This window comes from Eschscholzia californica, unplaced genomic scaffold, assembly GCF_041429995.1.
Source record: "Eschscholzia californica isolate CP2 unplaced genomic scaffold, dmEscCali1.0.p SCAF_3, whole genome shotgun sequence".
NCBI classification, from domain to species: domain Eukaryota; kingdom Viridiplantae; phylum Streptophyta; class Magnoliopsida; order Ranunculales; family Papaveraceae; genus Eschscholzia; species Eschscholzia californica.
In genome coordinates this window covers 65,291,038-65,303,751 of record NW_028238420.1, presented here as the reverse complement: position 1 = coordinate 65,303,751, position 12,714 = coordinate 65,291,038, and the positions used below count along the sequence as shown (strand labels likewise).

General features: G+C 36.0%; 1 protein-coding gene across 4 annotated transcripts; it reads left to right on the top strand.

Annotated features, from left to right (window-relative positions):
* The first annotated feature begins 788 nt into the window (after nucleotides 1–788).
* Nucleotides 789–9,862, top strand: LOC147553434 (urease-like). 4 transcript variants are annotated; one of them, XM_086665396.1, is made up of 19 exons: nucleotides 789–1,170; nucleotides 1,744–1,948; nucleotides 2,117–2,190; nucleotides 2,759–2,804; nucleotides 3,330–3,435; nucleotides 3,764–3,906; nucleotides 4,372–4,482; nucleotides 4,993–5,156; nucleotides 5,306–5,684; nucleotides 5,781–5,889; nucleotides 6,561–6,700; nucleotides 6,819–6,956; nucleotides 7,041–7,132; nucleotides 7,645–7,774; nucleotides 7,859–8,017; nucleotides 8,163–8,318; nucleotides 8,796–8,930; nucleotides 9,091–9,162; nucleotides 9,421–9,862. In XM_086665396.1, the coding sequence occupies exons 2-19, from the start codon at nucleotides 1,823–1,825 to the stop codon at nucleotides 9,640–9,642; spliced, it is 2,502 nt and encodes an 833-aa protein (XP_086521522.1). In that variant the 5' UTR covers nucleotides 789–1,170; nucleotides 1,744–1,822; the 3' UTR covers nucleotides 9,643–9,862. The 4 variants fall into 4 exon arrangements, with proteins under 4 accessions (XP_086521522.1, XP_086521523.1, XP_086521525.1 ...); XM_086665397.1 differs by having other exon boundaries at nucleotides 815–1,170; nucleotides 1,807–1,948; XM_086665399.1 differs by having other exon boundaries at nucleotides 815–1,170; nucleotides 1,782–1,948.
* Nucleotides 9,863–12,714: the final 2,852 nt, after the last annotated feature.

Here is a 12,714-nt window from a genome sequence, read left to right as displayed (position 1 = left end):
GACTTATATAGTATAAAACTCTACCATCTTAAGTCGTTAGAGCTATAACATCTTGTAAAATATTTCATTTCCCATTCATCTATTTCGTGCCATTTCCAATATCATTAAACTTGGATCCACGCACCTCGTCACTTCGATACTTGGGTTAAGGCACCTCTACCTCGAATAAATGGTTTACCATCCGATCTCTCTACTTGCACTAACAAAAAATACAATAAAGATTTCAAAAGAGAGTATTTGTCTCAACTTTGGGAATTTCTGAGTTTTTGGAAGTCTCGTATATTCAAAAATTTAACTACGGGTTTGTTTTGTGTTGGATTTTTTTTATAAAAATGTTGTCTTGAAAACTCATTAAGATACAAAAAGTGGCAACAACCCAAATAATTTGGGAAAAACAAAATGTAAATGATTTTAAAATTTTCTAAAAATATATAAAAATAGTGGAGTGATTCGTTGTCGAGCTTTCTAAGAGCTCCTATTTAGGAGCACTAAGAGAGAAGTCCTTAGTCTCTCGGAGAGCCCAACCAAGAGAGGCCTCCTATTGGACAAGTCCTATTGAGGATTGGAATCCCAAATTTTAAGGGGTGGTACAACACATCCAACTAGAAGAAAAAACACTACTTCTACAGTATTGAACAAGACCCATTCCACGATCAATTAACAAAAATAATTCTTTTAGAACAATGATAAGATCACGAAAAAAATTGTAAGTCGATTTCAGAAGAAAAACTCAATTTACAACTTGATTAAATAGTTAATATTTTTTTGAATTGATCTCGAATCTATTTACATTCTCAATTCGGGGGTGACAATTGACAAACTCTTTTTCTAACTTTTTTTTTTTTTTTTTGATGAAATAACTATTTTTCTAACCACATTGCTATGGTTACGGTGCATGTGGTATATATTGCTGGATCCATAAACATTTAGGCACGCGCATTATCCTCCCCGCGCATTATAGCTGACTGACGATTAGCTCAAACAGAAAACCAGTACAAGTGTAGAACCCCATAAACCCGTTATTTCGTTCCATTTGACTCTTCACTCTTTTCCCCTCCTTCTTCTTCAGACATCAAGAAACACACTCGCAGTAGTAATAGAAACAGATGAGAGATTCTTCCGAACTGAAACCCTAAGACTCGCACGGAAACGGAAATCTTCATCATCTCTGTAAGTTAACTTCATTTTTGATTCATTCTTCATATCAAATGATTGAAATTTTGAAATCCTTCTTTAATTTGATCATATAGTTTCTGTTCTTGCTTCATCTTGATGATAGTTTTCACTAGGTAGTATGATTCTGCAATTTGATGAAGTTGTTTTGTTTGTTATGAATTCATTAACTTAATTGTTTGTTCTTCGATTAAATCATTTGGTACAATGTTAGTTATTGTTACAGATTCAACTAAGTATATGTGAAATGAGACCTAATCTGATGAGTAACTTCTTCTGCTTTAGGTTTATTTTAGCTCTGTTATTCAATGGAATTGTTTTTCTTGCTAGGATTTCATTCACGTAACTTAATTTGATTGATTTTTAGTTGTGATTGGTACAGTTTTGTTTCATAAATTTCCCTTACTAATTAATCAATAATCATATCTCTGAATCAAGCAAAAACTTATATAATATCTTCTGCTTAGATTTGACAATTAATGAAACTGGTTCATTTAGTTGTTAGGTCCAAGTTTAACTCTCTTCGTTTTATTTTGCTAATTTTATTTGGTTTTAACTTTCACTACTTAGGTGGTGTCTCGGTCTTGGCTTTTATTGTTATCGTGTAGTGAGAATAGTGAATTCATGATTCAGCAGTCAAATTAGGAAAATGAAGTTGACACCAAGAGAAGCCGAGAAATTAACGTTGCATGAAGTTGGATATCTTGCACAAATGCGTCTCTCTCAGGCTTTGAAGCTTAATTACCCTGAAGCAAGAGCACTTATAGCAAGTCAGGTATTATTTGCTATTGAGTCTTGTGCTAATTTAATCTAATTAAGATATATAGAAATTAAAATAGTGTCTTTTTGCAGAAGCAGAAAATCTTATGGGGAACTATGACTTAGATGTTTTTTGTGTAAATTACACTTTCAGAGTTTATGTTAACATGTTTCATTATGGTAGATTTTGGAGTTTGTCCGTGATGGTGACAAGACGGTTGTGGAGTTGATGGACATTGGAAAACAACTGTTAGGAAGGTAAGACTGAGAATCCATGTTTTCTTGAGGGCATTATTATGACTTCCTTTTTGAAGGATAATTTATTCAGATAGAAATATAGAATGACCCTTCATTATGAGTATTATATATATATATATATATATATATATTGTGTGGCTTATCAATCTGTTCTTCGCTATTATATGAGAGGGACTGGAATGCCCTCACATAGAATTCATATTGGTGAGATTCATGGTTGTTGAGTCTTTGTGAAATGAATGTTGGGTGGTTATTTTTTTGTAGCATCGGTCTTCCACAATGTGTCATCATAAACACCAAATGCACCACCAAACCTTCTAATTTCACTAGCAGGTCGAAATAAGCTACTTCTCACTGAAATATCTTCTCGGTCCAAGTGAAGATGAGCCTCGATGGTCTTTCCATAGGGGTTCCTACTTTTAAGATTAAGCCATTCTATTGATGTAACTTTTGGCGACCGATAGTCTGTCTGATAAGGCTTACTTGAGTAAGATTGTTCTGCACTGGTTACTACTTAAGCAGAGAATTTTATAAAGAGCCTAATTCTAGTCCCCTTTTTGATCATCAGGAGACAAGTTCTTTCAGCCGTTCCACACCTTTTGGAAACAGTCCAGGTAGAATTTATCAAATCATTGATCATATGTTGAAAACTTATTCCTAGAACAACTTAACCCATATGGAGTGGCTTCAGGTAGTGCTTGACCTTTTGACTTGTAGTCTTACTCCGTCTTTTGCATAATATTGCCTTCCCTTCTCCACCTTAAGTTTTAAGTTATTTATGCCCAAGTTGGTAAATAACTAAATATACTATCTCCCATGGTTGGTGAAATAATAATCCATCATTGTATTTTTAAGGAAAGTTTTTACTGTTAAATAATGCTTTCCTTTTAAAATGTTTGAAAGAAACGCATGTCATTTATATCTATTAAACGGAAGCAACATAAACTATGGTTGTAACTTCACCAAAAAGTAGCAACTGGTTCTGCTTTGATTTACAAAAGCAAGTACTTGCCGTTTGACATTTATCTTAGACTTGGGAACCAAAACTAGTTTCTGCTTATTTGAAGCTCATTTATTTAATATTGGTCTTGTGTGCTTCTAATTTCTTAATATAATGAATTTTACCCTATTGTTGTCAGGTTGAAGGGACCTTTCCAGATGGAACAAAGCTGATTACAGTTCACGATCCTATCGCCAGGGATAATGGAAACTTGGAGCTAGCTTTATATGGTTCTTTTCTTCCAGGTTGGCAATACCATTTTATGGCATGGACAATTAGTACACTTTTCTGCCTAGTCATTCAGATTCCGAGTTCTAGTACCATGTGTCTATGTCAAGTAGGTAGGTATTTCATCTTCAGAAAATGTGGTAAGAAAACTTGAAACCTCTGCTATTATAAGCTGATGGGAACTTGAAACATTTACCCCCCTTTCCATTCTTAATATAGGGTTTGAAATTCTAGTCACGATTAATGTTGATGTCTCAAGCAAGACCTGCTGGAACATCAAACTATGGTGACAAGCTGTTGCCCTTAATGAGATTGGAATTGACAAAACATTTTTTTTTTTTACAGTTCCTTCGCTAGACAAATTTTTTGAGACCTCGGATGATGACGTTCCTGGCGAAATTATCTTTGGATTTGGTCAAATATCGCTTAACGTTGGAAGACAAGCTGTTACCCTTTTAGTTGCTAATCATGCAGACAGGCCAGTTCAGGTTCGTGTAATCCATGCTGTTGTTAAAACAGGATTGCTTCAATAGCTTCCAGCTAATTAATTCTGTCTTTATGATGATTTAATACTACTTTTTTATCACCTGAAAACTGTTTTTTTTTGGCAGATGTAGTTTTAGTCAGTCTATTTTATATTTTCCTTGTAATCTTCACCAGTTACTCTGAGAGTCTGTATTCATGCCGTAAGCACATAGTTAACCTAAAAGCAAATCCTTATTAAACGCTTTAGGCACTGCTCTTCAGCCTGTTTTCTCCAATAAATACAACATCTTATGTTGATGTTGGAAGATCTTCCTCCCCTCACTATTAGTCTATTATTAAGCAAGTGGGGCTATTACTTCACATCTCTCTAAATAATCAGTATCTCATTGTTAGCAAGTTCTGTAGCCAGAATTTCTGATTCAATTTATTGAATTTGACATCCTTTTGCTCTCGTACCTAAATTGCAGATTGGCAGTCATTATCACTTCATCGAGGTAAATCCATATCTGGTTTTTGATCGAAAAAGAGCATATGGTATGCGACTGCATATACCAGCAGGGACCGCTACTAGGTTTGAGGTATTATCCTGCTACATTTGTTTCTGAACTCAGTTCTGTGTCTCACTTATCATTTTACTTGTTGCTAACTTGCTCACTTGGGTTGGTAAATCTGTAATCATTTCTACTCCTCGTGTACATTATCATGTTACTTGTTGCTAACTTTCTAGCTTGGGTTGGTAGAAAGGCTCAGCCCAACTATCTAGGCGCGACTAGAAGAAGCTTTCTTCTTCAAAATTGTCTTCTCTTTGTGTCATGCTTGTACTCATATCTGGTTTATCTGTTCTAGTATTTTCCACTGCTTTACAGCCATCCTTCCTTATTCTGTGAAGCAAACAATATCCTTCATGGTGCTCGGTCACTTTGATCCCCGTGCTTAGTATTTATTAGTTTGTATAGTCACTTGTACTTTTTACGTATATTTGCATAAATAGTTCCAAATGTGGCTAAGGGGGTTGGACGGGTATGTATTTGATCTGTTTTTCATCCATTAGCTCGTACTTAAGATCATTGAACTGGTTGCTTGCCCAGACAGGAGAAACGAGAAGTGTTACTCTTGTAAGCATTGGAGGAAGGCAAGTGATCAGAGGTGGGAATGGCATTGCGGATGGTCCTATTGATGTTTCTCAGGTTACCAAGGTGATGGAGGCTGTGAGTACTAAAAGATTTGGTCACATAGAAGAAGCTAATGCTAGGTTTGGACATTCAACTGTAATACTGTTCTTAGAATCTTGTCCCCTTTTGTCCTCCTATATTGTATTAGCAAATAGTTTGGATTATTCACGTCTCCCTGGCCCCAGAAGAACAAGAAAACTATGTCTAATTTCCTAATTTAACTCTGCAGTGAAGGTACCACAGGAGAAGGTTCTTTTTTCACAAGACAAATTTCTCGTGAAACTTATGCAAACATGTATGGGCCTACAACTGGGGATAAAATCCGCCTTGGTGATACGAACTTGTATGCAGAAATTGAAAGAGACTTTTCTGTATATGGTGATGAATGTGTATTTGGTGGCGGGAAAGTGATAAGGGATGGAATGGGGCAAGCTTCGGGCTATCCATCATCAGATTGCCTGGATACTGTTATAACAAACGCTGTGATAATTGATTATAGGGGAATATACAAAGCAGATATAGGTATCAAAGATAGACTGATTGTTTGTACAGGGAAAGCAGGAAATCCAGATGTAATGGATGGTGTTTCGCGTTGTATGATTATTGGGGTATATACTTCTACCATTAGCACTAGAGTAGTAGAGTAACTATTAACGCAAATCTTGGTTCTTGCATATTCTTATTCTTCCATTTCTTGAATTCAGGTCGGTACTGAGGTTATTGCTGGAGAAGGACTTATTGTAACTGCAGGGGCCGTAGATTGTCATGTCCACTTTATCTGTCCTCAGTTAATAGATACGGCAATATCAAGCGGTGAGGAATCCTAATTCTAAACCTGAACTCTGAAGTGTATTAGAAAACTTTGACACTTTATTCTGAACCATAATTAATCTACTCATAGATCTTCTAAGGAATTCATGTTAGTGCATGGCTTCACCTGTGATTCCACTGTGAGCCATCTAATCTACAGAGTCCAGCTCGATACACTTCTAAGTTGTAATTACCAGTCCTTCCCCAAAATGCCACTATTGTGTTTTGAGTACTAGTACAATCATCATTATCTCCATATCAGGAGAGATATTATGAAAAAGCTTTGTCCAATTACCATGATTTCATAAGTGAAATGCGAGGAAATGAAGTGCGTTAGCATTCTCAATCCTGTGAAGTTGTAATGCTTGAGATATCCTTGTATGATTCTTTACATTCAATTGCCATGCCGATAAAAATGACAAACAAATTTTTGAAAATATGTGGCCAAAACTCCTAGGCAACTTTCTCTTGAATTTTTTTTTTTTGACTAAAATATGTTGCCAGTGCATATTTTTGGACATAGTAAGTTTTGCCCAAGTTCGCATGTATTATGTAAGATTTGCACATAGTTTGGCAACCAATAGGAAATTTGGTCTTCGGTTCAATTAGAAGAAATATTGCCAGATACTTCCTGAATTACTTTTCAGTTTTCACATGTTTGTAAATTCATGTAGGTATCACGACGTTAATTGGAGGAGGGACAGGACCAGCTGATGGGACTCGTGCAACTACTTGTACTCCGGCACCAGTTCATATGAAGCTTATGCTACAGTCAACTGATAATTTCCCCTTAAACTTTGGATTTACAGGGAAGGTTCGTAAGCTCTACATTTAACATTATTTGAAGTCCAAAAGGAAACAGTTTGTACAACTTGAGATTCTTTCTGCTTTTCTTACCTTCACTTTTTTCATTACTCTTCCTGGTTATTTAGGGTAATAGTTCCAAGCCAGATGGGTTGGCCGAAATAATAAAAGCGGGAGCAATGGGTTTAAAGCTGCATGAGGACTGGGGAAGCACCCCTGCTGCAATAGACAACTGTTTGAGTGTTGCTGACCAATATGATATTCAAGTATTATATTCCAAATCATTACGACTTCTCTTGATCTACTTTTTTTTTCAAATCTTTGCCTGATGCTTTCCTTATTATTAACAGGTAAATATCCATACTGACACCTTAAACGAATCTGGATGTGTGGAGCATACAATTGCTGCATTCAAAGAGAGAACAATCCATACTTATCACAGGTGACGCTGGCGTACTTATTGTTATATCTTTGTCATTGATAACTCAACATTGAACAGATTTGTAATTTAACCTGCATTTTATTTACAAGCGGTAACTTTTTTTTCACTCTTTTCTGTCTATTTACGAACTATTTCTTCCCAAAGTGTTCCACCAAATTCTTATTACCATGGGAAATAATGACTACTTATAAGTGCATTCTTAGGCTCTTAGCCTCTACTGAATTGGTAAACCTTTTATTCTGACTAACTTTATCACTGGATAAAAGTTCGAGCACTTCTTATGCAGGTTTTGTCTTTAATTAATTTCTCTTTTATCCTCTAATTTTGTAAATGAAGAAAATTGGTTTGGTTTCATATAAGCATAATGTTGATATTATCTGAAATGAGTTTCTGTACCTGTATCATTTTCTTTTGTCTTCTCAAAAAAAATTAATACCATGCATCATTACTTACTTTTAGTTTATCTCTCATATTTGTTTTTCTTTTAAATATATATCCTTCTTGTTGAGCAGTGAAGGTGCAGGTGGTGGTCATGCTCCGGATATCATCAAAGTATGTGGTGTGAAAAATGTCTTGCCTTCATCTACAAATCCAACTCGTCCTTTTACCTCTAATACAGTAGATGAGCACCTCGACATGCTGGTATGATAAAAATAAATAAATAAAAATATATATTTTTCACTTTCAATGTTTTCTACCTCTCAAAACATGTCGGATTTCACACAGATGGTCTGTCATCACCTTGATAAGGACATTCCAGAAGATGTTGCATTTGCTGAATCTCGAATAAGGGCAGAAACAATTGCTGCAGAAGATATTTTGCACGATATGGGAGCTATCAGTGTTATTTCTTCTGATTCACAAGCTATGGGCCGTATTGGAGAGGTCTGAAAAGTCAATCGACCGTTAGCACTTTTAACATCTTAAATGATATGTCATGTAAATATTTTATTTTTTTCTGTTTCTGTGTATATTACTGCTTCAATTCTAGCCTAATTCCCGTGATCTAACATATAAATTCTCTTATCAGGTGATAACCCGTACGTGGCAAACTGCTCACAAGATGAAGGAACAGAGAGGAGGACCACCCAGCAATGACAATTTTCGGATTAAAAGATACATTGCCAAGTATACCATAAATCCTGCAATAACTAATGGGATTTCACAGTATGTTGGTTCCATTGAGGTATGCTACCTTAGTTTTAGCTCAAACTGATTAACCTGTCTCAGAAAAACTAAGAACTCGGGTAGTTAGGATTATATCACGTAATCCTGATTTTTCTTTACAAACGACCACCCAGATTAGACCCGCAAAATAGGTCTCTGAATATCCGCATCTGCACACATTTTGTTGTGTTGGGGTGTCAGGGTATTTATTTATTTTTACTTTTGGGTCAACTGTTGTTAGACTACACAAAACCAGCATTACATAGAGTGGTATTTTGGGTCAAGTACAGAAAAGATGTACAGCAATTTCTTATAGTCAAACCAAATAAAATGATTGGGAATGTTCGACACAAGAATCCTAGAGTTTGAACCGCAAAATACCAAAAAAAAGAAAAGAAACGGAGGAAAGAGTGGCATATTAACATCGGATTGAACTCTTGATAAATTTCTTACTACATGAGTTCCAGACTAACTACCATATACTTGGTTTCCACAGGTTGGGAAATTGGCTGATCTTGTTCTATGGAAACCTTCTTTCTTTGGAGTAAAACCAGAAATGGTTATCAAAGGCGGTGAAATTGCCTGGGCTAATATGGGCGACCCAAATGCCAGCATTCCTACGGCTGAACCGGTAACAGTCGCTTTATTCTTTCTATAATCCATCAACTGTTTACTCCCCATGACAGTAACCCTGATGGACTGAAGATATGGTCTACAAGTTGATGAAAATCACTTTTTCCACTTTGAATTATTAGATCCTAACACGGTGTACTAATCTCGAGTTTTTGTAGGTGATGATGAAACCTATGTTTGGTGCAGTTGGCAAAGCTGGAAATTCAAATTCAATCGCTTTTGTCAGCAAGGCACGCCCACCTGCTCTCTTCTTGTAACGTTAGTGTAGAGGTTTATAACATACCATGTCGGTCCAGAAAGAGCCTGACAAGGCCTGTTTATCAGCCCTGACTACACGACAAAACCCACTTAGGGGCGACCCATTTATGGATGAACACCACGGGCTATAAATGCACCATGCCGTGATGGCTTGGCCTTTCAAGTGCTATGTCAGTACTACGACCACTACTAAATGCATAATAACTGTAGTTTGTTTCATATGATACTAGGCTGCGAAAGAAGCTGGAATTGGGACACAGTACGGGCTGAAGAAGAAGGTTGAAGCCGTGAGTAACGTGCGTAAACTTACTAAGCTTGATATGAAGCTCAATGATGCACTTCCACATATTGAAGTGGATCCAGAGACTTATAGAGTGACAGCAGACGGGGTGCACCTCACTTGCGCTCCAGCCACTACAGTTCCTCTTTCGCGAAACTACTTCCTCTTTTAAGGTTGACGATCGAACTGAACAGAGTAATGGCTTAAACTTTGAGAACAAGGTCTTACCAATTATCAGAGAATGAAAATAGTGTAGAAACTAAATTTGATTGCCTTATATGATCTACCCGGTGACTAAGAATATTTTCAATGATAATGTTTCATAAGCTGGAATGCTTTCTTTGTTGTGTTTTTAGGTTTACATAACTCAGTAAAGTTAGTCGTTTGCCTTGTATGCTTTCTCATCCTATTTCTTCTAATTGAGGGAAAATTGGTGAAAAAACTAATATAAATGTAATGAATGTGTTGACTAACCAAAATTTTGCAGACTAAACATTTTAGTCACGGCTTTGAGAGAAACAAAAATATTTTCTGAAATACAAAATTTTGAGTAAATCTCTTTTGCCCTTTTACTTTTTGTTACTTCCCTGTCATCGCCATTCTTTCCCCCACTTCACTGACAAATGTCATTGTCATCCATCTATAATTGGAATGAATATATTGAAAGTGCAAAGAAGATTAAAAGGGCGAAAAGGAAGAAAGATGGTATAGAAAAAAAAATGATCAGATCAGTGTGACTTTAGAATGAGTGAGAAATGGTAGAAGAAGCTTCAAGAAAGCTATGAAGATCTTATTCACTTTCAATAACGAATTTTTTTTCTCTTGCCGAATTCGTTCCTCAATGGCGGTCTCGTCGTTAGAGTTTCTTCTATTCGGTTAAGATCAACTTTTCACTTCTCCCTCCTATTTCTCTTTTCGTTTTGTTTCCCACCTTTTTAGTTACCTAGATAATCCTGAACGATAACTACTACGCCCACCACAAAATGGATATTCTATAGCCCAAGTACTACTAAAAGTCAAGTCGATGTGTTTGATCACCATCTTAAACATCTTAAGACACTAAAACAATTCTTTTGTTTTTGAGAAATCAACTATTATCTATTTGAGTCGTTACAAGACATTGATACACCATGAATATGTGATAAGCATGATCATTGCCTAAGTTACACCAATAATGAAAGAAGCCTAAAACTCAAAGAAATCTAAAGCCCAACTACATGAAAGAAACCTAAATACACTAAAATTATTAACATATTGTAAAATATTTCATTGATGGGTTCTTCTAAGCCGATTTTGACCACCACGTTTGTTAAATTTGTAGTCTTCCAATTCGAAAATTAAAAATAAAAAATAGAAAGAGTTGGGTTGGGCCACTCATGTAGGATCACCGAAGGAGGGACTCCCATCCTCTCAAGAAACCCACTCTCTGGGCTCTCCAGTCGGACTAGTTTTGTTGAATAGGTTCGAAAATTTTAAGGGTTGGTAAAAACCGTCCAACTAAAAAAACTACTATTACGTGACTATGGTGAGAAAATGGCACACGTCATCGAAAATTCAAAGTCAATTTTAAAGAGAACAAAATCAACAATCGCGACTGGAGGGTCAACTTTCTATGCATATTTTTATTTGAAATCGTCAGCGGAACTTTCTATGCATCTATGTCTCAAATTGTGAAAATAGTTTAGACATTAATTTGAATTTTTCTCTTAACTGTATCAGAATTTTTAGAAGATGTACAACTCCTCATTTTCTTATCTATATCTTGTTATAACGCCAATAATCGTTAGTCAAGTTGCAAGTGTATCTATTTCGCAATAAAGAAAATCCATCTTCGGTCCCGTAGAAGTAGTTAGATGGACTTTATGCCAGTAAAAAAAACGATAATTTATTATAACCACATTCATATGATTAGGGCCCATGTGGTACATATTGCTCGATCCATATACATTTTGGCACGCGCATTATCCCCCGCGCGTTTCTTTTTTTTTTCGTTGAAATAGATTGCATTAGATTAAATCAAAGCGTTATTACAATACTTATTGACTAGAACACAAGGAACATTCATCCACACTTTATCTCGCCGATTCTTCCTTGCCCATTTCGCTAATTTGTCTGCATTCTGATTCAGCTTTCTCCCAGTATACTGAAATTTGATCATCTGGAACTGTTGAATGTAAGATTTGATTTTCTTTATATGCAAGATAGATTGCCATTGAACTGCATGTTTGTCATTACGAAGATGATTTATAAGATTAATGTTATCACTTTCTATGATGATGGAACGGTGATTCATCTCTTTGGCCCATTCCATTCCAAGAAGAATAGCTTTGGCTTCACTTTCTTCACTATTTCTCGCTCTACTAGATTTAACTTGAGCTCCGATGAATATAGATTTATCATTGTGTGCAATCATGCTAATTCCCATATTAGAAGAAATATTAGTAAAAGAGGCGTCAACGTTAATTTTTATCATATTATGCGGAGGGGGTTGCCATTTTTCATCAGTTGAAGCATTTATATTTTTATCCTTATTACATGGTTTTTTGTTTAAGTTCGGGTAATTTTCTATCATTTTTATAATGTGTTGCAACTCATTTATCTCATGTTGAAAGCAGTGGTCACACCTAACTTTCCATAGTACCCAAAGAACTGTAGATAGATGGATGTTTCCTTTGGTGTAGCAAAGATTCCCATTTTCTTCCCATGAGAAAATCCAGTCCGATATGGATGTGATATTCTCCGAGATGATGTCGAAATAGAACCAGATGTTTTTAGCTAAGGCACAGTGTAACAGGGCGTGTTCAATAGATTCAGTAATGTTGCAATTGGGACAGTTATACCTGTTTCCTATATATTTTCCAATTCTGCCTCTCACTGGGAGAGCTTCATTGCAGACCTTCCAAATAAAGTTTTTGATTCTAGGGATGGTCGGGAGATTCCAAATGAACTTCCAGTTGCGAGAATTCGGGTTGTTCATTGTATTGTTGCCGGTAAGATACTTGTACACCGAGGCTACTGTAAACCTTCCCGTCTTTGTAAGCTTCCATTTTAGTTGATCTTTTTCTTCATGATTAATAGGTAACGTTTTGATCAGATTATGCGTATGGGTATCAAAGGTTACCCTGAGAATCTCGTCATTCCATTCGTTATTAGTGATCAGCTGTGCAACTTTAGTAAGGGGGGAGTTGTTGACATTAGTGATGGGTGTATTAAGATCTGGGATCCAGCTGTCAGTCCAAATATT

What these genes read in the sequence shown, in the direction of transcription:
- LOC147553434 (XM_086665396.1), top strand. Translation starts at nt 1,823, where the DNA reads ATGAAGTTGACACCAAGAGAAGCCGAGAAATTAACGTTGCATGAAGTT. An exon ending in ATATGGTTCTTTTCTTCCAG is followed by an intron (nt 3,436 to 3,763) that starts GTTGGCAATACC and finishes TTTTTTTTACAG; the next exon opens with TTCCTTCGCTAGACAAATTT. An exon ending in ATAGAAGAAGCTAATGCTAG is followed by an intron (nt 5,157 to 5,305) that starts GTTTGGACATTC and finishes TTAACTCTGCAG; the next exon opens with TGAAGGTACCACAGGAGAAG.